Source organism: Chelonia mydas, chromosome 17 (genome assembly GCF_015237465.2).
Source record: "Chelonia mydas isolate rCheMyd1 chromosome 17, rCheMyd1.pri.v2, whole genome shotgun sequence".
Taxonomy (NCBI): Eukaryota; Metazoa; Chordata; order Testudines; family Cheloniidae; genus Chelonia; species Chelonia mydas.
In genome coordinates this window covers 1-27,216 of record NC_051257.2, presented here as the reverse complement: position 1 = coordinate 27,216, position 27,216 = coordinate 1, and the positions used below count along the sequence as shown (strand labels likewise).

At 45.1% G+C, this 27,216-nt stretch overlaps 1 protein-coding gene and 2 long non-coding RNA genes across 5 annotated transcripts in view; 1 reads left to right on the top strand and 2 right to left on the bottom strand.

Annotated features, from left to right (window-relative positions):
• The window catches only part of CRK (CRK proto-oncogene, adaptor protein), a 49,593-nt gene extending 37,712 nt beyond the window's left edge, over positions 1-11,881 (bottom strand). Inside the window, exon 1 of one of the 3 annotated variants that reach the window (XM_037880218.2) lies at positions 10,565-11,881. In XM_037880218.2, the coding sequence (XP_037736146.1) occupies positions 10,565-10,649 (85 nt within the window). In that variant the 5' untranslated portion in view covers positions 10,650-11,881. Of the gene's footprint in view, positions 1-10,201 lie in introns of all 3 variants that reach the window. The other 2 variants (XM_007057708.4, XM_027820235.3) reach the window with 2 other exon arrangements.
• Positions 11,882-12,222: 341 nt separating this feature from the next.
• LOC119563873 lies at positions 12,223-16,130 on the top strand. The gene is made up of 2 exons (XR_006286243.1): positions 12,223-12,372; positions 12,468-16,130. It is a non-coding gene; the product is annotated as an uncharacterized LOC119563873 (long non-coding RNA).
• Positions 16,131-19,067: 2,937 nt separating this feature from the next.
• LOC122463209 lies at positions 19,068-21,667 on the bottom strand. The gene is made up of 3 exons (XR_006286369.1): positions 21,615-21,667; positions 19,989-20,147; positions 19,068-19,754 (listed from the first exon to the last, which is right to left on the bottom strand). It is a non-coding gene; the product is annotated as an uncharacterized LOC122463209 (long non-coding RNA).
• Positions 21,668-27,216: the final 5,549 nt, after the last annotated feature.

Genomic DNA, 27,216 nt, shown 5'->3' with positions numbered 1-27,216 from the left:
CAGTGTTGAGAATAAGGAGCAGGGATTTGAGGTTGCAGTGAGGAGAGGGAGAGGCATGGGTAGGCCTGGAAAAGGGGTTGGGGGCTCAAATCGGGGAGTGGAAAAGGTGACATGGAGATAGGTGGCAGTGTGAATGGGAAGAATTAGGGTACGGGCATGTGGCAGCCTCACATTCTCCCCCCCTTGTGTGGTCTGCAGGGTCCTTGCCCTTCTAGGGTGGGGAGTCCATGCTCCTCTCCCTGCCCCTTGTGCTAGGTTTGGTCATTTTACCGGTCCAAAAATAATTGGTCAATTGACTGGTCAATACTTAAAACACTAATTTATTAGAACAGTGTGTATATATATATATATATATATATAAAAAAAAAAGGTGTAAGACTTCATGGTCTCCAATAGTCTTTACCTTAGAAAGATATTTATTCCTAATTACAACCAAAAAGGTACTTAAGTGAGTTATTTTAACTCCAAAAGATACAAAACACAATAAAATTAAGTTCTAAATAATGAAAGAATAGCACCATGATGCAATCAAAACAGTCAGCCTCCGCTTACATCAGGGCATTCTTGCTGAACTATTTGATGGTACTCAAATAGCTGGTCAACAAACATTAATTGATCAGCTTGCCAAGTCAGTTTTGTCCTTGTGTCAGGAATCGGAGACTGTCCCTCTATGGGCTCTCAGCTCCTCTCCCTGCCCCACATGGGAAGCCAGAATCTGGGGGGACCATAATGCCATCTAATGCTATACTTTCACTTATCCTTCATGAAATCCACAGGCTACACATTTCCCATCTAACTGCTGACCACCCCTGTGTCAGGGCTAGCACTGAAATGAGGCATACTGATTCTCTCTTGCACCTCTTTCCTTTGATCAGACATACAGAGGTGGGGGGGATGAGCCCCCCTCACAGGAGTACCCCCCCATATTGCCTCATATCACAATCACAGCTCTGCCAAGCTGCTCCAACTAATCCCTCCACTACTCAAAACAGCTATAACTACTACAGTAAATGCAGCAGGAGTGCATGCTGATACTTTCCAGTAGTTCTTGCCTGTACAACCTTAACTCTCCTTCCTTGCAGCTGGCATGTACCTGATCTCAGTATTTCCTGAAGTTCTTAGTCAGTATATTTCTACTAGAATCTCTCTCCTCTGTCCCATTTCTTCAGTCCCTTCATCTACATTTATGAGCATTCCTTTTTTGAGCGGAAAGGAAAGTCCTTTTGGGACCACAATTTTTCAGTTTCACTTCCTGTCCCATTCCAAGAAAGCCACCACATTTTAGTGACCTTGCCTCAGGCAAAGAAGGCTGTTTGCAGTTCCCTTCATGTTCCAACAGCCACCTTGCTAGAAGGGATTATTGAGAGCGATGAAAGATACTTCCCTCCTGCAGTATTTGTAACCCTCTCCTGCCTAGAATCAGAGTGTTCCATGAGAATATGCATTGCAATAAAATCATATACAGTAAACACTTATATAACGCAGTAGTTACGTTCCTGGAAAACCATGTGTTATATACAAATGTGTTATATAAACTGAAGAATAAATGGGAAAAATACTGTTATGTTCCCAGACATGACAAAGTTGATTTTTTTTTTATTTATTACCTTAAAAACTATGAATTGGTGACTTGCTGAAGACAACGATCTAGGTGATGGCTGGGGAATGTTGTTACTGTGGTGTTGATGAAGTACTAGTGGTATTTTCTGGTTCATGCTCGGCTGATGACTGGGATGCTGAAGTTGATGCGTCTATTGACTGGTGTGTAGAGGGCATGATGTAGTCAGTGATGAGACTCTGCTTTGCCTGACTCAGCAATGACTTGTAGAGCTCATGATAGGGCCGGTTGAATGTTAGGCTCCTGTTCATATTTGGATCTTTCTCTATCAAATTACTTTTGACTTTCTATGATTTGTAAATTTTCCCTTAAATAGCCTGCTGTGAGTTTCTGTTCCTTTTGCTCGTCTTCACTTTCACTGTCAGTGGCCTCATGCATCTCCACTAACCTTCTCCTCAGTCAGCTCCTCCTGATGTGAGTTTATCAATTCTTCCACTGCAGTTTCCTCCAGATCTGAGAATCTCTCACCCCCAACATTCCTGGCCATCTGCATTATCTCCCTAACCTCCTTGTGTACTGTGGGGAAGCCAGTGAAATTATTCATCACTGACGGCCACAACTTGTTCCAACAGGCATTGATGGTAGGAACAGTGACCTCATCCCAGGACTCCTTGATCCCTTCAATTGCGTGTGCGATGTTATATGAACGGCAAGAGTCTGGTATGCCCATTTCTGAATTTTCCTCCAATGCCTCTAGCATCTTCTTGATAGTGCACCTTGTATAACATTTAAATATCTTGATTACGCCTTGATCTAAGGGCTGCAACAATGAAGTGGTGTTAGGTGGAAGGAAAACAACCTTGACATTTTCATTTTATCCTGTAGAGCTTTGGCAGAGTGACCTGGGGCATTGTCCAATAATAACAAAATCTTGAAAGATAAAGTCACAAAACCTAAATAAAGTTCTACCTGAGACACAAAGCATAAAGTAAACCATGCTGTAAACAGTTTAGATGTAACCCAGGCTTTTTTGTTAGACTTCTGCTTGCCTTTCAAGGCACAGGGTTCTGAGCACGCTAAACAAGCATTGGTTTCAGGGTGGATAAAAATCAATTTTTTTTTTTTATTTAAAATCAGATTTTTTGAAAAAAATGCTTTTTGAAGGAAAAAACTATCTAAAGATAGTTTTAATTAAGATACATTATAGCTCAAATATATCTCATCATGGAATAAGGATTATAAATTCTAATTCTATAGTATGGGAGAATATATTCAAGTAATGTTTAAGAAAAGTTTTGTAAATGAGTTCCAATAGTTCATGGATGACAGAGCCAATCTTATGGGGTTCCGGGGCTTCTGTATAGATTATTTAGGTTAATCTTTCTATCTACCCAATGGGACTCAGTGCTCAGTCTAGCAGATACCATCAGAGATGCATAGTTTTGCAGTTCTCAAACTGTGGATTTGTGTCTCCAGAGATAACATGCCTGCTAACAGCAAAAAAGTAAGTAAGTAAATAAATACAATAAATAAAGGTGAGAAACAACAGACCTCAACCCTGTTGTCCCTCTGCAAATTTGTGTACACAGTCAATCCCCTACCTCTCTCTAAAAGTGCAAAGTTTCAAAAAGTTCCATGAATAGACGATTGTTGGGGGTGGAATAGATCTGGGCAAGGAGAAATAGTCTGGAGATAAATGTGAGAAGGGAGGGACAGGCAGTAGAGACAAAAGTGAAACTGTTTGAGAAGCACATTCCAGAAGTCTGGAGATCTTTCTGAGTGTAGCCTTCATTGATTTGAGATCTACCATACCATTCTCTCACTAGAAGGGAAAACCTATAATGGCAGCAGGCCGTAAAAGAGACCCAGTTTGGGAATAAGAACCATTCAAGAAATATATGTTTGCTGATGATGTCTTAAAGAAAGTCACATCAGTGAACTGGTGGAAGTCACTTAAGCACTTGGATTCAGAGACTGTTGAAGTGACCATCTCACTTTTAACAGAAGTAGCTTTTTCTGCCGGTGTAGAAATAATATTTTCTTCCTTTGCACTAATTCATCCCAAACTGAGAAATCATTTGACACCTGAAAAGGCAGGAAAGCTTGTTTTTCTTTCCAGATTATGAACAAACAGGAAAATGAAGGTGAAGACAACTGAGTTTGCTGCAGAAGCCAATATTTTAAGTTTCTCATGTTGACCTGGCAGACAGTTATATTTTAAAAAAAGAAAAATTGACTATTTTAGTTAAAAACAATTAACAAAAACAAATCTGATTTTAAAAAACGTGAATGTTTAAATTCAAAAATTCATAAGCTTGTTTTGTTAAAATACTATGTTTGCTGTTGAAGAAAATAATCCAGAATATGTAACGTTGTTTTAGTTAAATAAAACAATTTAAATGTCTGTCTGGTGATGTTCTCCTCCTAATACAGCATGGCAAGAAAACCCTCCAAATATTAATTATTAACCTGCTGAATTGGAAATAGTTCACCTCCCAGTGACTTCATAAATATCTGCTTCAATTACCTTTGGTAAATGAAATAACCAAACAATCATTCATTTTCTGATATAGCTGTAAAAGTAATCTGAAAAGTTTTCAAAATAAATCACTTTAAAAACGTATACTGTGTACCTTCTAAAAATGAAACCTACATCTATCTCTGAGTTGTGAATAATATGTACTAGGTTATAACAACCAACAAGAATGCACTTTTATGTAGAAATCCATGATTAAATCGAGTCTTCCTGACTAGTGATTTAAATCAATTTGATTTAAATCAAATCCACCTGATTGATTTACATTTACAATCCCCTGGTGCGTTGGCACAGCGCAGCTTTAAGTCCTGGTGCTGAATGCTCCTGCTGGGTGATGTAGGTTATGGATAGCATTTGTTTCCAGAACAAAACTTGTTTCATCAGCATTAAAAGCCTGCTGGGGTTTATAATCATTGTCCTCAATAATTTCTGCTAACTCAGCAGGGAAGAGTTCTGCTGCTTGGTGGTCAGCTGATGCAGATTCCCCTGTAAATGTCACATTACGGATGTTAAAGTACTTCCTAAAATTATCAAGCCAGCCACTACTAAATGACATTCTTTTGAATGGTTCACCTTCCTTCTCACACATGGCTGCGTACAATTTCTGTACCTTCTCATTAATGACTGTCCCACAGAGTGGTGCCCGTTTCTGAGTCAGATCTTCAATCCATGTGTTCAACAGAGCCTCTGTTTTATTTAGCTGAACATCTGCCCTCGTCATCCTCTTGATGGTAAGACTAGCATTACTTGCAACCATAACACGTGCTCTAACGCTCTCTTTGCCTTTCCTAATGGTGCGAATTGTAGATTCATTCACACCATACTCGTGACCAACCACATTGACTCGGGCACCAGCACGGAGCTTGTCCAGTATCTCTATTTTCTTAGCTAAACTCATCGTTTCCCATTTCTTCTCCCTTCTCATTCTCTTCTTCTCACTGTTTTTAGGACCGCTACTCCTCTTAGGTGGCATGATGAACGCAAATGATGAGGGTGGTCATAATATAATGTCCAAAAAATTGGTACAACGCAGTGTCAACAACACAAAAACCACGGGTACAGCTGGACTCAGGAGGGAGCTGAGTCGATGGTTTTCTCACCCGACCTGAGTGGACAGGTCCATATAAGTGTGTACTATATAAAAACAGTGCGCACAACATAAAAACGGGTCACTAAATGAAAACCGCGTCATGTCAAAAACGCGCTGTATAAACGCGCTTTATATAAGGGTTTACTGTAGGTATATTTTGCTTCCTTCTACTCTCCCATGTGCTTCTTCTCTGTTACTTTCTACAGCACTTCCCTATGGAGCTCGAGCAAAGCAAACTCATGCAATCTTACGTACAAAACAAGGATACATTCAATTAAATTAAGAGACAGTAAGTTTACAACAAATGAAAAGAAACAGGAATGCTTCAGAAGGGCATACAGATAATCACTGGATAATTATATGACCACAAGTAAATACTTACAGCTTTGCAAGCTAGAACTGTAAAGGTATATCAGATCTTTAGGACATAAAGAAAAGGAGTACTTGTGGCACCTTAGAGACTAACAAATTTATTTGAGCATAAGCTTTCGTGAGTTACAGCTCACTTCATTGGATGCATGCAATGGAAAATACAGTCGGGAGATTTTATATACACAGAGAACATGAAACAATGGGTGTTACCATACACACTGTAATGAGAGTGATCAGTTAAGGTGAGCTATTACCAGCAGGAGAGAAAAAAAAAACCTTTTGTAGTGATAATCAAGGTGAGCCATTTCCAGCAGTTGACAAGACCTTGTGAGGAACAGTAGGGGGGAAAAATAAACATGGGGAAATAGTTTTACTTTGTGTAATGACACATCCACTCCCAGTCTTTATTCAAGCCTAATTTAATGGTGTCCAGTTTGCAAATTAATCCAATTCAGCAGTCTCTCCTTGGAGTCTGTTTTTGAAGTTTTTTTGTTGTAATATTGCGACTTTTAGGTGTGTAATCAAGTGACCAGAGAGATTGAAGTGTTCTCCAACTGGTTTTTGAATGTTATAATTCTTGAAGTCTGATTTGTATCCATTTATTCTTTTACGTAGAGACTGTCCGATTTGGCCAATGTACATAACAGAACTGCACAAATGAATGGGCCTGGTATAGAGCTTATTCAATTGACTTTGAAATGTGACATTGCACCCTAGGAACACAGGAAAAAAATATTTCCTGGGGATCCTTTTCAATTTCACAGAACATGTCCCTTACTCTCATATTATAGGCCGGAACAAGTAATGAGTTCTTTACTAGTTTTTGCAATACCATTCACTCCATGTCAACACGTGACCTTCTGATCCCAGTGACTTCAACAATTCAGGTTTTTGTTCTCCAGGCCTGTTTTAGATAGGTCTTAAGTTGAGGCAAACAAAACAATGTGGTATAAGAGATTTGGATCTATTGATATAAAATATTCTCTCCACTTTTTAAAGACATTCAAGCATGTAATGTTTGCTAAAAAAATCTCTACTATTTAAGTTGGAAGTACAGCTATTGCAACATCGGAACCATTACAGCTAAAAAGAAAAGGATCAGAAATATTGGTAGCATAAACCTATTTTCTTACTCAGAAGAGATGAGTACATCATCCATAAAGCCTATGAAAAATATAAACCAGTGCCTCCTGAACAGAGTTCTAATTACACGAGGAGAATATGCTGGGGCAGGAGGGAGGAAAGACTTAGGATATGTCTACACGACAATCAGAGGTGTAACTGCAGCACATGTAGACATACGTGAGCTAGCTCTGATCTATGACTAAATGTGCTGCAGTCATACCTCTGACTGCGATGTAGACATAAGGCTCTGACCTCCAAGACCCCAATCTTGCAAATTCCTACACATGCGTGTAGCCTCACCAAGTTAAAAGAAATTGCTCACATGTGTAATACGTCAAATTGCAGCCAGTGTTGTGCATGGATATCTCTATGTAAAGGTTACTTGATTCCTGAAATTATGGTCTGGATTTTCAAAACACTTAAGTGATTTAGGAGCACATGTTGGCATTAATGTGCCTAAGTCACTTGGACATGTTGGAAAATCCCACTCTATATACTTTGCATCCTATCATACTCTCTCTCTTTAGAGAGCATAGGTGCTGACTCTGTGGGTGCTCCAGGGCTGGTGGAACTGGGCAGGAAAAGATGGGGTGGAGGTGGGAAAAGGTGGGGGAGGGGTGGGGACTTGGAAAAAGGGGTGGGGGTTTGGGGGAAGGGGTGAGATGGGGGGTTGAGCACCCATAGGAAGCCAGCACCTGTGAGAGAGAGAGAATCTTTGTGAAATGGGTGTTTGTTTCCCACACTGATCAGTAACACTTTCAGTACAAACCAATGAAATTAATAGTTGATTTCTTCATTAGCTTTTAGAAGAGACAGAATTTAAAATAACTGATGATTTAGTTTAGCTCCCTAAATGTTTCAGATTTTTTCCTTGAAGTGATCTGTCAAATTCCAAATATGCATAAGAGAGTAAAATATTTCCTCTAATGTGCATTGTCTTATTATCCTCTGTATTCAGTGCTCTGCCTATGTGGTTAAACCCAGCTCCCACTCACCCACCTGACTCTTCACTGTGCACAGACTTCCATATTCAAATAAATAACAGCAAATCATCACATTTGCTTAAAACGGCTAGGATAAAACACCGGGAAGGCTAACTTTACTATGCTAACTTTGTAGTGTTTTATCCTAGCCATTTAAAGCAAATGTGATGACTTGCTGATATTTACTTAACTATGGAAGTCCATGCAGCAAAATGAGATATAAAACTGTTCTGAATCCTTCACTCCTCTTTGCCACCAGCTGTCTGATTTTTAGATCATCTCTATGTCGATTACATTTATCTAAAAGTGAAAGCGTGCAATTAATTTAACAATGGGACATTTAGAAGAATTAAATGATTGCAAATTCAGAACTGATAAAAATTAAATACTTTTTCATAAAATGCATAATGCAACAGTGGAACTCTGCTACTGAATGGCATTGAGACCAAGAATTTAGCAAGATTCTGAGAGACTGGATATTTATATTCGATAAAGAGTATTCAGAGTAATAATAGTAAATACTGAAGATATACTTTTAAAATTTCCTATAAAAACATCAGGCTTCAGGGCCCAAGCTATTCTCTAACTATTAGGGAATTAGCAAAAGTTTTCATGGGGAGCAGATTATCCCACATCTGCCTACTGCAACGTTTCTTGCACCTTCCTCTGAAGCATCTGGTTCTGGCCTCTGTCAGAGAACAGATGTTAGTTTAGATGGACCATGAGTTTGACCCAGCGTGAGAATTACTATGTTACTATAATTCAAGCATCCTGCACATTGCGAAACGAAAGGTAATACCCCAGAAGAAAGGCTGGCACATCTGCCATGCCCATATAGACTCAAAGGGTTGACACCAGAATGGACCATTATGATAATCTATTCTGTCCTACATAACACCAGCCATAACATTTCATTCATTAATTCCTGAAACAAACCCAAAACTTGTATTCAAATTAGGGTATATCTTTTAGAAAGACATCTTCCAATCTTGACTGAACGCTATCAAGTGATGGAGAATCCACCACATCCCTTGTTAAATTGTTCCCAAAGTTAACTACCCACACACTCAAAAATTTGCACGTTATTTCCAGTTGATTTTGACTAACTTCCAGCCGCTAGCGCTTGTTACACCTTTGGACGTGTCTATATGGGGAACATTCTGATAGCTCTATGCTGATGTAATGCCCCCAAGTGGACACTCTGCTCTGGAAAAAGGGACTTTATTCCAGAATAATTACCCTGCTTCCAAAGGTACTTAAATACCAGGTTCAATTCACCTTGTAACCTTCTCTTTCTTAAAATTAAATAAAAGACTTATTAAGTCTCCTGCTGGATTTCAGGTTTTCCAGACTTCAAAATATCCCAATTTTTGGACTGTTTCTAATTTTTCCAATATCCTTTTTGGAGAGCGGCCACCAGAACTGGATGCATTCTAATAATGGTTTCAAGTGATGCTCCATACAAAAGTAGTACCTTATGGCTCAATATTTCCATTTATACATCCAAGGATCACATTACCCCTCTTAGCAACAGCACTGCATTGGGAAGTCATGCTCAACATGACTCCTAAATTCAGAAGCACTGCTTTTGGATTCAGTCCTCCATCCTGTAAGTATGACCAATGTCCTTTGATTCTAGATGTTTGACTGTATTAAAATACAGTTTGACATTTGTATTTTCATATCTCAGATTTTAATCCATTCTAGAATTCATAACGTGTCTGCTTATTCTCCAAGTATGAAAGGGTATTTGTGCTTAGCATCCACTTTTAACATTTATTTAAACAGTGGGAGCACGTAAGTTACTAAATTAACATATCATTTCCTTTTCAGACTCATCAGTCATTTGAGGTTTGAAATTAAATAATGGAAATCTTGGGTTCTCCCTCATTGAAGAATATCTCATTCAAATGAGGAATTTAAAATGTCATTTTTCAAAATCCTCCAAGTCTCTAATATGCCAATTGTCTTCAATTGTTTCGTGCAAATTCAAAATGTAAAACAACAATAAAGTTTCAACTTTCTCCGGATAGGTGGTAGCAGTTTACTTTTGCATACCTGGCTTATATACAGTGATGGGAAATCTGAGCTGTAATGACTTCAGGATGGAAGTCCAAACGCCCCCATCTTGGTCAGTGTCCATACATGCACTATTTTAGTCCTCCAAATAACGTCGAACCCGACTTTAAAGCTAGGAATACTGCAGGTCATGTGGCGGGGGATGGGAGTCCTGGAGCCGCTCCCCAGTAACTAGGGACCCCAAAATTAGCGGTTCCCAGTGCGGAACCAAAAGACAAACACGAACGACACAGCCGGGCCTCAGGAGACGAAACGCCAGTCTGGAGTGGGCGGGGGCAGGGGCAATGTGGCTCTTTGGCTGGTGCCCGCAGCCTGCCCGCTGTTTCGGGAGAAACTGAGGCCGCGCTTTCCCCAACGCAAAACAAAGTCGGATACAGGGCCAGGGTGCAGCAACAATCCCCGGGTCAGACAATCAAAGCAGCCACTCTCCCTAGCCCGGCCCGGCTCCGCGCACTCACCTGGGGCCCCGGGGCCCTCGCCGCCAGGTCTTCGGCCTCCCACCGGCCCCAGGCTGTTCACGATGTAGTGCGAGACCCGGGAGCTCTCAGACACCGACAGCACGAAGTCCCCGGGGATGGTGCCCGAGTCCCTCACCAGGAAGGTCCCGTGGCGCTGCCCCTGCAGTAGCGACACAGCCTCGGCCCTGCTCAGCCGCCCCCAATACCAGCTCGCCCGGTCCTCAGAGTCGAACTGCCCGGCCATGGGGGCCGCTACGCCGTGGGCCGCACTAACTCCCCCTGCGGGCCACAACCACCCAAGGGCCCCACTCCGATCCCAGCCCCGCCACCCAAAATGGCGGCCCCTGTGCTGACCTCACCTACCAGCCGTGACGACACTAACTGAGCCACTGCTAGCAAAAAATCGCAATCCGTGGACGTCATATTCCTGCGCAGACTGCACGGCCATAGGAGGTCATAAGCGGTTAGTCAGCGCTTTTCGCGGGCGCAAAAAGGGCGCTTTCCGTAATTTCAAATGCCCCGTAGAGACATTTCTACCATAAGCAGAAGGTCCAGGTTACCCTGCAATGCGCGCGCACTGAGCAGCCACTGACCGAAGGTCATGGAATAAGCAGAAAAGCTCTCCTGAGGAACCGCCATAATGGGACGGTCGGGGATAGGGAAAGTACTGCGCTGCACAACCGCCATTACAAGAAGGTCAGAGGTAATCGGTGGCAGTTGAAGGAAGGTCCTGAGACTGGGGGTGTGCCCCAGTGCGAACTAAACCGACATTTAACAAGAAAAGGGCCTCCCTCAGCGCCCCGACATACCTATTTGGGCTGGCGCCACCGCCCTTTGGAGGTCAATAAAATGAAGTGGCTTGTACAGGCTGATTTGCAATCGGCCGCAAGGAGAGTGTTGCGCCTGCGCGGAAGTTTGCTCTTGCACAGCGCTGTTCTGGTGAGCTCCCGCCACCCCAAGCCGAGGGCGGGCTGGTGTCGGGCTCTGCAGCCTCCAGGCAGGGGCCCAAAGTCTCCCCCAGATTCCCCCCCCCCCCCCCCCGGTAACTATCGTGTGTGTGGCACCGCTGGTTCACCAGTGTTGCAGGAGCAGGGCCCAGCCGTTGGGCCGGTCTGTGAAGGACAAGGACGGATTTTTGCCTTTGTAGTTTGCGTCCTTTGGAATCACGGAACGTCTGTGCAGCGTTAACAAGTTTTCGAGTAACTGTTAATTAGCATTGGATGTTTCTAACTGCACCAGGACAAGCAACTTTGTAAACTATCCTTCAGATTGAACTTGTTTTCAAGCAATAACCAAAGCTCTTTAATGTTTATAATTTTCAAATAATAATTACCCTAACTTTAGTTGGCAGCCAGTGTGGGACTTAAAATATGTCTTTGAATTAAAAACCTTGGCTAAAAAATTAGTAACTATAAAGAATTTTTTTCTTTTAAGACATGGTTAAACATTATTATTTGGGAAGATGATTGAAGCTCATGTCAGTGCTGTGTTTACTATCTTGTCATTTACGCTGTACAACAGAATTGTTTTTAAAATATTGTTGTCACCCAACTTTGCAGGCCCCACATTTGAAACAGGGCATATGTCTTCTCCGAAGGAAAACCGGTTCCCAGAAGAGTGTAAATAGAGATGCTCAGTCCTCATCTGTCTCCTCATACAAGTTGTTGGGTTTGAGTCACTATTCACCTTTTTTTTTTTTTTTTTTCCTTCTCTGTCTTTGGTCTTGGTTTCCTTCAAAGAACATGAGTCCTCTCTGGGATAAAGAGAAGGGAGAGGGGCAATAGTCTCCTGTGAATGATAACTATTTTGGATGCTGTTTATCACAGTACAGGAGCATCCAGCTGCCCCTTCACTGTAGCTATGACTACATGGGGGAGTATTGTTGGGGGCTGCGGGGGACAGTTCACATGAGAGAAGCAAGAGTATGAGCCTGTCCCATTGCTGTCTCTGCCACCAACGCTCCAGTTGTGGTTGGTTTCCTGCCATAGGAGAATCTGAGCCAAGGCTCGAAAGATGGAGACCGACAAGCCCACCCTGTTTCACATAAATGGCTCCAGGCAACAGTGGTCCAAATGGGAGCAGAGCAACCTCAAATAAGTGTCCAGTTAGAGCTTTGAATCTAGGCCTCCTAGTCTTTCCTATGTTAGGTGGGACTGGGTTACCAAGAAAAGGTTTTTTTAATTTGTTAGTCTCTAAGGTGCCACAAGTACTCCTTTTCTTTTTGCAGATACGGACTAACACAGCTGCTACTCTAAAACAAGAAAAGGTTCTTAACTACCTACGTGTTCAGGGGGCAGGATAAGATAGCTGCTTGTAGGATGGGGAAGTTAATACCCAGGACAGGGTGTAATATGTCCTCCCCACAAGAAGCTTAGATCCAGGTGGGTGATTACAGCAGGGATTCTCAAACTTTTTGCATTGGTGATCCTTTCACACAGCAAGCGTCTGAGAAATGAAAAATATTTAACACTATTTTAAATACTAAATGTATAATATTGTTTAAGTTAATTTACTTTTTCTCACCACTTTGAACACTAAAACAAATTTTTATCAAATTATTGTTATAAGCAGAAAAATTATTTTTTAAAATAGTTTATTGTTTAATACTGAGGGTTTGCGAAGAAACGTTGTTAATATCACTTTGCACAGCAGATTTAGCGCAGTATTGCCACCATTACTTCTATGTTGCTTCACAGAAGACTTGCTAGTGAGCTGGGATGTCTTGAAAAGTGATATTAACAAACACCTTCACAGTCTCCCAGCTCTGAAGGCCAGCAATAGCACAGAAATACAAATGGCAATGGGGCCCTAGAATTCTGTTGTGAAAAGTGATATTAACAAATATACAAGTATCACTTTTCACAGCAGACTTCGTAGGTAGCTGGGAGTCTGTGAAATGTGATATTAACAAATATCATGTTTCACAACAGACTTAGTGCCCCTGTGATGGTTGCCCATCCCAAAAAGTAGTGGGAGGGATTAAGGTGGACAGTAGGCCAATTAATTCTACAGGCTGCACCTGGAGGAGGAGCCAAGGCACAGGGGTTAATTGGAAGCAGGCTCACCTAATCAGGAACAGGACTGGAGGGGCTTCTGTAAAACACAGGAGCTGAAAGCAGAGAGAAGCTCTTGGAGGAAGGCAGGGAAGTAGGTTTCAGTCACTCCCTGAGTGGAGGAAGTTGGGAAGCTGGCAAGCCCAGAAAGGGGGAAGCCAGATAATTGGGAAGAAGCCCAGGGAAACAGTAGCAAGGGGTAGGACCATGCAGAAATTTTGGCTGCTTGTTACAGGGTCCTGCGCTGGAACCCAGTCTTGAAGGCAGGCTTGGGTTCCCCACTGGGAAGTGACAAGGGCATTGGAGATGCCAGCCCCAGCCAGTGGGTCTGGAAGGACTTTGAATTCCCCAGAAGGGGAGGACCTTAGTGACTTGGATGAAGGGCCAATCCACGAAGAGGAGACTGCAGTTCCTGGAGTGAGAGAGGGGCTGCCTACTAGAGGGAGAGACAAAAAGATGGCATTCAAATTGTGGACGGGAGGGTTGACCACAAGAGGGACCAGGAGGAAGCGCCAGATCGATGGTGAGTAGTGAAAGCAGCGTAGATGCCAGAAGCACCACAGTGGCAATGGGGCGCTAGAAACTGCTGTGAAACATGACTTTGGCAAAGTTTCTTCGCGACCCTCACAGAGAGCCTCGAATGTGCTCCCCAATAGGTGCACCGCTGGTGTAGCAACCTCAGCCCCCTCACTTGGAAGAGGATGGTACTGCCCCTGACTTGCAACCTCCCATAATAACCGTGTGACCTCCTGAGTGGTTGTGACATCCAGTTTGAGAAACCCTGTTGTAGAACGTGGTGCCAATGGATATCTGCTCGGTCATTTATTAGTAGTTTTATTTAGGTAGCTTGTATCAATAGTCCCCTATAGATGGGGTGGGATCATGTTAGCCACTGGGTGCCAAAGTGTTGGGGATTGACTAGACAAGAGACCCATCATTGCTGACTGTGTCTCTGTTAATCTAGTGGGTATGCTCTAGTGCAGATGGGAGTGTGATGGCAGGCACTCACACCCCAGCACAGGTTTTGGGCAGTGATGGCTCGCTCTTGGGTTATTTGCTGTGCTTGCAATGGAGCAGCCCCGCTAGAGGAGGAGCTGGAAGAAGAGGACTTGAGCAGCCTGGACATCTTCGCAGTGGACTTGAGGAGCCAAAGAGTCCTGCCTGGTGGTGACAGCGATATGGGAGGAGCCTTGGTTATGTCTCTATCAAGTGTCTGAGTTGTCAGAGCCCTCTCTGAGAGCAAAGAGATGTTTCTCATTCGTATAGAATGAGTTCTGGGGAGGATGGATCCCTGCCTTTGGCTGGTAATGGGCTGGGAGCATTGCCCTGCTCCCTTAGACTGAATGTGAAGGAGGGAGGCTGCCTGCAACGAGGGACACGCTGTTATGCCTGGTCTGTCCTTTCACATCTCTGGGTGTGAGTCATTGGTCACAACATTATTTACCTTGGTTGTACTCAGCCTTCTCTTCATTCAGAGAACCTGAGCATCCTGGCCAGGCATGGGATTTGTGGGATGGGATGGGATGGGGATAGGGAGAGACCTGGGGGGACTGTAGTCGCTTATCGGTGCTGATCACTTCAAGCACTGGCTAGGCTGTAGGGGAATAGGGAAGGAAGCTCCAAGAAGCAGGTGACCTGACTGTGTGTGTCCTCCACATATGAGTGCTGGCCTAGGTTACAAGTGTTCTCTCTTTCTGTTGTCAGTTTCTAATGACACTGGGTCAATAAGAGAATGGCCAACTGGGGCAGAGACCGGGAGAAGGAGCAGCCACTCTGAGCCCATTCAGCAGAAAGGAAATCAGAGTGAGCTGTGAAGTAAATGCAAATGGAAATTTGCTTAAGCTAAGTATTGAGAGAGGGCTGTAAACACTCTTGTCTGTGGAGAGAAATGTGTTGTATTAGCATAGGGTGTGTCACTGAGAGCAAAATCCCTGAATAAATCTGGGGCATGTGAAGGTTGGGGGAGTCCTTGCTTTTCTCTCAGCAAGTTGTCAGGGCCCAGGGAAAGGAAAGTAAGTTTCCCTGAACTATGGTTGTGACATTGTACCACATATTCTTCACAGTGATATTACTATGATATGATTATGGCATCATTATGATGCATTTTATGCAAGATGGGTCATGTATGGTGTAATTGAAAATATTATATTTTCTGAATATTATTATCCTGTTTGTATGCATGTATCACTTTTGTATCTGAAGTTATAAATACTGACTATATATCAGTACTTCAAGTATAGTTACTCCTGGGTAATGCCCACTGGACAAGATGCTTTCAGTCTAGATACTGGGTGTGGAAGGACCTATTCAGGGCAATGGACCACCAGGAAAAACAACAAGCCTTAGGAGAAGTTTATCCCCCATGTGGTGAACCTTCCTGAGAATGCTACAGACAGCCCGTGAGTGATGGCTGCTATGACTCTACAAGGACATGTGACTAGGCCACATGATGCTGGACTCCATCTTGGGATATCAGTATTTTTCCACAAACTGGTCTGGGAACCAAGCTTTGAAACAAAGGGTTTCTGCCATTTGCAAAAAGCTGTATAAGGCACATAGTAACATCATCTGTGGTTCTTCATTCCCCACACAAGAAGACTCCTGGAAACACTTGAGGAACAAAGACTGAACTGGGGGAAGTGCTGGACCGAGGCTAAAGGGATTTCTAGCCTGCATATGAAACACCTGGGGATTCCAAGCTGCAAGCAAGTGTAGCTTGTGCCTCAAGAATCTATAAGTCTTCCTGTACCACCAGTTAGGGTGAGAATCTGCTATTCATATCCAATCTATTTAGTATATTAAGCTTAGTTTGTATATTTTATTTGCTAGATAATCTGTTTGCTATCACTTAAAATCTATCTTTTGTAGTTGTTAAACCAGTGATCTTTGACTGGAGTGCTTAGGGAAAATCTCTGCTTGGTTACCACAAGTGTGCGCTGTTTTCTTCACGTTGATGGAGAGGTGGACCAGGTATTAAACCCATATACTGGCCAGATTTGACTAGGGCAGGATGGTACTGCTCTGGGGTCCTAGTCTGGGAAGCTGGTGGTTAGAGAGCCTGTGCGTAACTGCAGCTGGGTGTGTCCCTACCAGTGTGATGCTGGTGAAAGTGCAGGCTGGAGGCTTTTGCAGATTGTCACAGCAGTACAGTGTGAGAGGGAACCCAGGTTGGTGAGTCAAGGGGCTCAGTGGTACCCCACTTCCAGGTAGCACCCCGGGCGGAACCTGTCACAATGGTTAAAATTGCAGGGCAAATTGCCTGTAACCAGAGATGTTCCATCCTCAACTCTCTTTCTTCCACATCACTGGGTGTGAGTAACTGGTCACTGCACTTTGTACCAACTCTAGCTTCCTTCAGAGAATGTGAGCGTTCTGGTTAGGTACAGACCTCTCTGAGATTAAGGGGAAGGGACAACAGTCTGCTGTGCAGCATGAGTACTTTGGGTCCAGGAGCAGATAGATGCCTCTTCATTTAGCCATTATTGTCTCGGGGGAGTGAAGGGTAGGAAAAATCCCTTGAAATAACAAACACCAGAGCCAAATACTGTTGAAGTCTCTGCCACTAACTTTTTTTTTGGGTTGTGTTTTCTGCAAGGGAAAACTGGTGGAGCTGAAGTTCAGCTCTGTTCCAAGATGAAGAGTGAGACCAGCCTAGTCTCAAGACAGATGCCAGGCAGGACCATCTGAGCAGAAAGTGGCTGTTGCTGTCACTAATATAAGTGTCTGTCTGATAAAGGCTGTGGTGACAGCCCTGATGACTATAGAGTGCTTCCCTTAGATTCTAATAAAAGGTTCCCAACTAGCTCTGGGTGCAGAAGGAGAATTTCCCCATCTTGGAAGCTGCTGATCTTCCGTTGTTTGGGAAGACATGCTCCTCCCTGCCAAGAGCTGGAACCAGGAAGGTGACTACAGGTGTTGATTTTCTTGCTTTCCTTTTTTACTCTCTTCTGTGTTGGCCAACACACTGTCTCCCTGCCTGTCCTGCTCGGTCTCCCTTCACGGACTTGTGCACCTGCCCATGTCCCATTGCAATTCAGACATACGGGGTCTAAAGCTGTTTGTACAGGGGGGGTGGATAGTGGTCATGTTGGGTACAGATATGGTGGGGAGAGGGTGTGAGAGAAGGACTTAAAGTTGCTGCTGCCTCTATGTATCTAGTGCAGCTCCCCACCAGGCCCTGATGCCTCATGGGCGTTGTAGTCTTCTCTGTCCTGTTTCAAGATTGTGAGGGCCTGTGCACTGCTTGAGCAGATGTAGCTGGACATCTGCTCAGTGATTGATCAGTGGGGTTTTTTTGGTAATTTTGGTTTTGCAAAGACCCTAGTGGTGGCCTAAAAATGTATTCCCCAGGGTGATCCCATCTCATCCTTGTTGCAGCCGCAGTCTGGTTCCCAGTAGGAAAAGTTAGCTTAATGAACACTTTGGTTTAAGTGGCTTCTCTGTAGTGGCTAATTGCCCTTCTCCTCTCCCTCTACAGCAGGGTTCTCAAACTCAATTTACCTTAGGGCCAGTGCCAGTCCTCAAATCCTCCCATCGGGCCAATAATGTCACTGAAGATGGTGTTCAGAAAAGAATACGTTTTTTATTTTGAATTTCTTAGAAATAATAAAACTGTCATACAACTTTATACAATTCTTTGCCTGCCAGAGGTTTTTTTGGTGTTTACTAGACACCTGGCAACGCTTCAGTTCTGTCAGTTTGTTGATGTTTGGCCTCAGTGACTGAGCAGTTGAAACCTTCAGGGACTGCAGCAAGGTGTTCATCAGGTAGTTGTTTGGTATTTTGACTTGTTTATATTCATTGTGGGGAAAAAAGTGATGCTGACTCTGCCTGGCAACTAATGATGCTGACTCTGCCCAGCCACTAGAGATGGTATCTCTGTCCCTCTCCCCCAGCCAATGGGAGCTGCGGGGGGCGGTGCCTGCAGCAGACAGAGCCGGCAGCGTGATTGCATGTCTCTCTCTCTCCTCCATGGGCTGCAGTGGGGAGGTTCTCAGGCCGCAGATGGCCCGTGGGCTGGGAGTTTGAGACCCCTGCTCTACACCTTATCTGAGTAATCTCACCTGTAAACACAAATTCAGCTATCATCTCTGTGCTGACAGCTCACAGACATATCTACACCAGACCTGTCTCCTATCCAAACTAAAACCTCAGCCTCTGACATTGTCCACTCATCCATTGAACATGGCTAAAACACTTCTCCTAATCTCCCCATTCCCCCAAGTCCTCCCTGCTACCTCCTTTCTTGATCACTGGACAGTACCATCATCCTGCCTGTCACTCAGTCCATAACCTCTCTTTTAGGTCCTCACATCTAGATTACGTCTAAATCTTGCAGATTCTTTCTGCATAACTTTTCTAATCTAGAGTCTCTGCAGTCCATCTGCACGGCTAAAATTCTTGTCCATGCTCTCATCATCTCATGTCTCACTTACTGCAACATCCTTCTCTCTGGCCTTGACAAATGCAATCTTGCCCCACTGTATCCACTCAGGGTGCTGCTACAAAGATAATTTTCCTAGACCATGGCTTTAACCATATCTCCCCTCTCTTTGCATCTTTTCACTAGCTTTCCCTTCTCTGTTGCATCAAACATAAGATACCCACCTAGCATCTTTTATATGCTGTAGAGCTGTCAGTGTTTGCCTCAAATCAGTCCATGATGCCAAACTTCCATTGCCCAGTTAAAATTTCAAACAAGCAACTTTGTGCTTTCTCTCATGCTGCCCCTCACACTTGGGAAGTACTTAACCCTTTATTATGTACCCTGTGGCTAGGTTTCTGGCGCTGAGTTAAAAGTTCAGAACATGATGCCTATCAAGGGTAAAAAAATTATGACTGTACCAACAAAACCCATATTAAGATAGGTTTATTGCCATATCTACCATTCTATTGAGAACACGGATGTTCAACAACACCAAGGAGAAAGATTTATACATAATAACAAATGTAAGGGGAAGTTTATTATGTAGAATTTGTAATTACTTTAGTTTTGTTTACAATTTAATATTCAACATTTATATACAGTGAGCGCATATCTAACAATTTTACTCCTGCAAACTGTTGATGGAATTTGGAGGATCAAAGCCAGAATAACAAAAGGAGCCACATAAGGAACTAGTACTGCCCATCCATGCATTCTGGGCCATAGGTCTCCTACATGCAGCATACAAGCACTGGCAAAGTGACATTAGAACTACCTTTAGAAAGAAGAAATCAATATGGGTTAGGATTAGGGTTAGGGTATCACAGGTGTGAATATGGAAAGTGTGCACTGAAAATCCACCTCCCCTCCACTGCGTGCTGTTGAGACACAAGCAAGAAGAGACACAATGTTTCTGCGTCTTTGCGTCTTATCTGGGAAATACCAGGTTTAGCAAATTAGATCCTTGAAGACAGAACACATTGCTATCATGGTGAAGATCTCTTCAAGCTTGATAGTTGTCTGCTTGACAGGAAAGACAGTCTAATTGCTGGCAGCTACTTTGTACACACAGTACCTGCAGTGAATTAGGTCACATGAAATTAATTTCAGGAATCTCAGTAAAAACTTAACTCTGCTCACTGGATAAAAATATTCCACTCTGATTAGAAAAATATCTACATATAGAGCTTATTCTGATGCATTGTAATAATATTTTAAAAACAGAAGCCAATAATGTACCAAAAAGGGACTTAATCACATGGGGCATGTACAAAGCTAGGATTCTACTGGAATAACATTACAGCATTACATTTTGTCTCCGCAAACCCTAGATGATGTAGCTACAATTCTTGTCAAGCAGACTACAGGGCATCAAAACAGAAACACCATGATGTGGAATTCTCCTCAACCACCAATGAGGAAATAATGGATCCAAGGCACACAAGTATTCCTGTTTGGAGATGTTCTCCTAGAAAGAAAAAGAACTCAAATCTCTGACTAAATCTGTTCTGCAAACTTTGACTATTTGAAAGCATTTTAACCTTGAAAGTCCAAAGACAAAATCAGTGACCTCAGATCACTGAGATCAATATAAGGATTAATAAATGAGGTACAGCTGGCAATTTACTCATGCTGAGACATTCCCAACCTGTCCCCCTCTCACAGCTCTGTTGTTTATTGCTATTGTTGTCTCTGCATGTTCAGATTTATAAATGAAATTTAAGAATTAAACAAACCAGAAGCTGAAACAATGCACAGGACAGCAGAGCTGAGTCACCCTAAATCTGAGACTATTTTTGGTGATGTTTTTGTCAACCTGAACTCATTTTAGGCTTAAATAAGAACTATTTACATTCAGAGGCCTCCGCATCACTCAGATTAACACAAGAAAACATGCAAAAAACACAGACAAATCAACCCCAGCCCAGCTCAGTGCTATAAATGCTTTTTGGACTTGGCTTCTTGAAACAGATTGTAATTCAAGTATTTCTAAGGTGCCTAACACCAAATCTCTTGTTACTCAGAGAATCAAATAAACTGTTTTCTGAGCCACTGTTAGCTCCCTTAGCACTGAGGATTGTCTCATCCTATCTCATCTTGTTTGTTGCCTGTTGAGTGTACAGGGCTGGTCCTGTCCAGCCAAGCAGGACTACCTCATTGCCCATGTGTAATGGTGTCATGTTTGAGGCATTTGTTGACAGTGTATGGTTTAAAACTGTAATTAAGGGAATTGAAATTACAATTTCCCCATTGGATAGAAGTTTCTGGCTGCTTACTCCCTGGTGGAAGAAAGCACAAGACACTCCATCTCCCATGCGACCTCCAAAGTACAATAACCTATATAGGCCAGGATATCCTACACCTCTCACAATGTACCACTGTCAAGGTTCCTTCCCCACTCTGAACTCTAGGGTACAGATGTGGGGACCTGCATGAAAACCTCCTAAGCTTACTTTTACCAGCTTAGGTTAAAACTTCCCCAAGGTACAAATTAATTTTACCCTTTGCCCTTGGATTTCCACTGCCACCACGAAACTTTATCCGGTTTTACTGGGAAACATAGTTTGGACACATCTTTCCCCCTAAAATCCTCCCAACCCTTGCACCCCATTTCCTGGGGAAGGTTTGGTAAAAATCCTCACCAATTTGCATAGGAGACCACAGACCCAAACCCTTGGATCTTAGAACAATGAAAAAGCATTCAGTTTTCTTACAAGAAGACTTTTAATAGAAGTAAAGGAATCACCTCTGTAAAATCAGGATGGTAGATACCTTACAGGGTAATTAGATTCAAAACATAGAGAATCCCTCTAGGCAAAACCTTAAGTTACAAAAAAGACACACAAACAGGAATAGTCATTTCTATTCAGCACAGCTCTTTTCTCAGCCATTTAAAGAAATCGTAATCTAACACATACCTAGCTAGATTACTTACTAAAAGTTCTAAGACTCCATTCCTGTTCTGTCCCCGGCAAAAGCAGCATACAGACAGACGCAGAAGGTTTGTTTTTCTTCCTCCTCCCAGCTTTTGAAAGTATCTTGTCTCCTCATTGGTCATTTTGGTCAGGTGCCAGCGAGGTTACCTTTAGCTTCTTAATCCTTTACAGGTGAGAGGATTTTTCCTCTGGCCAGGAGGGATTTTAAAGGGGTTTACCCTTCCCTTTATATTTATGACAACCACTATACAGCTTTTTCTCCTCAATCCAATCACCTGCATAGTGCCCTTAGGGCCTTGCCCCTGCTGTGACATCTCAATACAATGTTTGAAGTTAATGATTTGGAGAAACTTTGGCAATGCTCCTTTCTACATGGACTCTTCATGCTAGTCAACAGCAAAGTAACAGATTCTGATGGGGAGTGTTTTATAACCCTACAACACACCAGTCACGCTTTGCCTTCCATCAGCCTGAGCTACCACATGCAGGGTGACCCAACACACTCCCTATCCTTGATTTTACCCCCAAAATGTACAAAAAATTGCCACTTTAAATGGAATTATCCACACAGGTCACAACACAGAGAGAAGTTTTAAATGAGTAAAAATAATGAGGCATTAAAGTAAGAAATGGTTACCAGAAAAATAAAGATAAAATGTTTTCTAAATGTAACTAGGCTTATGAAGTCCCTTCCCACAGGTACCAGTAACTTTGCTGCCCACACTCTCAGGTCAGGATCTGCTTCCACAGTCCAACAGCTGTTTTCTTATCTTAAGTGAAAGAGAGAGATGGGTAGGGACAGAGAATTTGGGGTGTTTTTGCCCCTCACTTTAATTCAGTCACCCTTTGAAAAGTGTTTGCTCAAGCTTGACCCTTAGGTAAAGTTCTTTCTTGCTGAGAGCAAGACAACATGGAGTCTGGTGTAGGAAGGAGGCTTTGTGCTGTTTGTTTTCACATGGGGATACTGAAATGCTTCTTCCTTCCCCCTCTTGTCCTCTGTGGCCTCTGTTTACAGCTGATATGCAAATTGAGGCAAACACAACAGGCCTACTTGGCCAGTGCTACTTAATCAGGGCTACCCTTTAACACCCTACATGGGGATTTCATAACTTTACACAGAATGTTGCTATGTACATTTCACCATGATAGTGTGGATCAGTGAGTTATTACTTTTCAGCTGTTCCCTCACAAAGCATATTTTGTCCAAAGATAATTACAACAATGTGCAAGATAGGAATACAGGGGTGCATTTGGTCACACCAGGCTGGGCTGTTTGTTCAGGACTCTTTAGCCTTGCCCTTCCCTGGTAATTGCCAGACAATGAACAGGTCTGGGAGAGGGTGGGGGAGAATTCCTGCTCCAACCCGGAATTGCTGGGCAACCTAGGCTATCTGGAGCTGGGTTGATTTCCCAGTGGAGTCAGTTTTTCTCCCTGGTGGATTATGATTTTCCCCATTGCAGTTAGTTGCACTTTATCTGGTTCTCCACAGCCCTTCAACAGGGTCATTAGGCGGCATCTCATTGCTTCACATTAAAGTTGCTTCCCTTTGGGTCTCTATGTTCTGGGACGTTTGCTGGCCTACATGCCTCAGTTTCCTCCTCTTAAACCACTTCATCTCCTGCTCCCCCACCCCCAGGCACTCTCATCCTCTCCCAATCACCTAGATAAACCCCCCTAATCCCTCCAATTTCCTTCCCCCAGGGCACCTGTACCCCAATCCTTCTTATCCAAAATCCCCTAATCTTCCCCTATCCCCGCAGCCCTCCTGCCCATGCCCCCCTAGCGGGTCCCAAAGCAGGCTGCCCCCACTTCAACCCCGATGGGTCTAGCCACAACCCCGCATCCCAAAACTGCAGGCAGCTCCAATCCCTCTGCTCAACCCTATCTCCCACACACCCCGCCTACCTGGCGCCCTTTTGCCCCTCAGCCTCAATCCTCTTCAGGACACACACACCCCATAAAACCCCCTATTGCAGGCACCCTTCCACAGCCATGGCCCCTCCACCCCCATTGTCCCCATCATTGCCGTATTCCCAGGGGAGGCCAGTCTGGGCTGGGGGGAGGCATTAGGAAGGAGTCATGGTGCAGTGGTTTGTGGGAGATGTAATATGCCCGGGCGTATGTATGCAGGGCCCGGCGTTTCCTGTTTGGGCGCGGGGGTCGGGGCTGCTTTCGGTATCAGAGCTTCCGTTTGCAGGGCGAGGCCACAAGAGGAAGTGACTTCTTTCTTCAGGACGTTAAAGCTCCTGCCAACCCCAGCGTGTTAGGGGATTGTCTTGGGTCCCCACGAGTTGCTGCGGCCATGAGCGACGCATCATGGAAGTTGTAGTTTCCAGCGTTCTGTCTTCTCGGGTACGTTTGGTACCCCTCAGCCCAATGCCCCCCCCCACTCCTCACAGCCTTCTCCACCCTGTATCTCCCATTTCCCCCTGTCCTTCCACAAGTGGGGCCCCTCAGCACCCCTCTCTCGTTCCCCAGCATCCCCAGCCCCCCGAGTCCATCCCCCCCATCTATGGGGCTCCTCAGCCCCCTCTCCTCCAAAACCCCCCAGCTAACGCTTCCATCCCCCACCAGAGTCCATCCTTCCACCCGTGGGGTCTCCTCCAGCCCCCCCAGTCCATCCCTGGGGCCCCTCAGCCACCTTCTCCTTCAGGTTCCTTAGCCCACCCCAACCCTCACCCCCATCCTCCCCAGAGTCCATGCCTCTACCCTTGACCCCTCAGCCACCTCCCCCCTCCGCAAAACTCCCCAGCCCCCCACAAACTGCACCCCATCCCTACCCTTTTCTCCTCTTCCCCAACATCCCCACAGCCCACCCCACCCCAACCCACAACCCTGTCCCTCCCAGTCCATCCCCCCACCAGTGGGTCCCTCAGCCCCCTCTCTCCTCCTTTCCCAACACCACCCAAGCCTACCCTGCACCCCATCCCTACCCCCCCAGCCTGCCCCAATCTGCCCCCCTGTCCCTACCCTCCCCCTCATTCCATCCCCACATCCATGGGGCCCCTCAGCACCCCTGTCTCCTCCCTCCCCAATACCCCCAGCCCACCCAACCTGCACCCCAGTCCATCCCTCCACCCGTGGGGCCCCTCAGCCCCCCCCTTCTCCTTCCCCAACAACCCCCAGCCCACCCCAACCTGCACCCAAATCCATCTCTCCATCTGTGGGGACCCTTCAACCACTGTTCCCTCTAAGCTGTGCATGTGTGCGCGCACACAGATCCTAAACCCGACGCACATGGCGAAACACCGCACGCACAAAAATTTTCACAGAAGAAATTTTTTGCACACAAGGCCTGTCAAAAATTAGAGGAAACATTGCCCTCAACTCCCTCTCCAACACCCCCCAGCCCACCCCAACTTGCACCCCCAAAGCACGCCACAACTTTCCCCAACATGCACCCCCCACCTGTGGGGCCCCTTAGCCCCCTCTCACCTCCAGCCTCCCAGTTTTCCCAACCTGCAGCCCCATCCCTACCCTTCCCCCATCCATGCCTCCACCTATGGGGCCCCTCAGCCCCCCTCTCTCCTCCCTCCCCCACACCCCTCAGCCCAGACCAACCTGCACCCCTATCTCTACCCTTCCCCCCCAGTGCATCCCTTAATCCGTGGGGCCCTCAGCCCCCCTCTCTCCTCCCTACCCTGCACCTCCATTCCTCCCCAGACCCCCAGCCCATCCCACCATCCGTGGGGCCCCTCAGCCTCCTTTTCTCCTCCCTCCCCAACACCCCCATCCCACCCCAATCTGCACCCCAGACATCCCCCATCCGTGGGGCCCCTCAGCCGGGTCTCCTCCTTTTCCAACACCCCACAGCTTACCCAACCTGCGCCGCCATCCCTACGCTTCTCCCACAGCCTGCCACAAGAGTCCTGAACGTGCATCTTCCATTCTCCCCACCCTCTGTCCATCCTCCACCCATGAGGCCCCTCAGCCCCCCTCCCTCCCCAGCATCCCCCAGCCTTCCCAAACCTGCAGCCCAGTCCATCCCTCCATCCATCTGGTCCCTCAGCCCCCCTCTCTTCTCCTTCCCCAACACCCCCCATCCCACCCCAATCTGCACCCAGACCATCCCCCCATCTGTGGGGCCCCTCAGCCCCTGTCTCTCCTCCTTTCCCAACACCCCACAGCTTACCCCAACCTGCACCCCCATCCCTATGCTTCCCCCACAGCCTGCCAAAGCCTTCTCGAACTTGCATCCCCATTCTCCCCCATCCTCTGTCCATCCCTCCACCTGTGAGGCCCCTCAGCCCCCCCTCCTCCTCTTTTATTAACTACAAAAGATAGATTTTAAGTGATTATAAGTGATAGCAAACAGATCAAAGCAGATTACCTAGCAAATAAACAAAACGTCAACTAAGCATAAAATACTAGAAAGATTGTGTATGAATTAGCAATCTCTCATCCTGGCTGATGATACAAGCAGTCCACCAGGTTTCCATAAACAGGCTAGAAATCCTTTTAGCCTGGGACTAGCACTTCCCCCAGTTCAGTCTTTGTTTCTCAGATGTTTCCAGGAGTGTCCTTGTGTTTATGGAGTGCGTCCCCTAGAAGATGTCACACCCCACTTTACATAGTTTTAACATATGGCAGGAACCATTTGCTCCAAAGAGAGTTCCCAGCCCAGTTTGTTGAAAAATACAGGTGTGGTCTGGTTGCGTGTCCTTGCTGAGTTATAGCAGCCATTACTTACAGGCCAGCTGAAAGGTTACTGGAAGGCTAAACTCTTCCATAGTCCATTGTCTGTTAATGAGCCATTATCACTGTCTGGCTTCTTTGTTGTTGTACCTGAAAGGCTAGTTGTGGGTGTTTTCCAGAGTAAGCACATTTGAAATACAGACACATAGTCAATATTCTTAACTTCAGATACAAAAATGATACATGCACACAAATAGGATAATCATATTTAGCAACACCCCCGCAGTCCACTTCAACCCTCTCCCTCAACACTAGGCCCTGCAACATTCCTTCAGTGCATCCCAGCCTGCCCTACCCCAGGACCCATTCAATGCCCTCCAACCTGCTCTCCCATCCCCAGGCTCGCCAACACTTCATTCACACCCTCCCACCCTGCCCCTATACATGTGGCTTTCCTTGGCCCTCCAAATCCACCCCCATCTGCTTCCGCATTTCAGGGTGCCCCAACATCCTCCATGACACCCCACCCCCAACTGGCTCCAACCTATTTCTCCATTGCTGGGCCACACTTTCTCATCACTGCACTCCCCAACTCCATCTGCAGCCTCCAGGTTCCACATCTCCAATCCCTGTTCCCCACCGAACCTGCTGGGTTTCCCTTCCCCTGGGACCCTCCAACCTCACCACCACCCCTTCCTCTCTGGGGCCTGTAAATCCCACATTCCCTCAGTTCACCTTGGGAATCCAACACCCCTCTATCCCTAATAGCTATGTTCCCATATCTTGGGTCTCCCTGCAGACCCATAGCCCACAGCATGGACCCCAGCCACATATATCCCAGGCAGTCATTCATATGCCTGAGCCAGTGATTCGTGGGGCCCTGGCTGTCTACTGAACTTCTCCATTGATCAGACCCATGGAATCTCTCCTCTTGCCTGTCCTAGTGCCGTCTCACTTCATAGGAC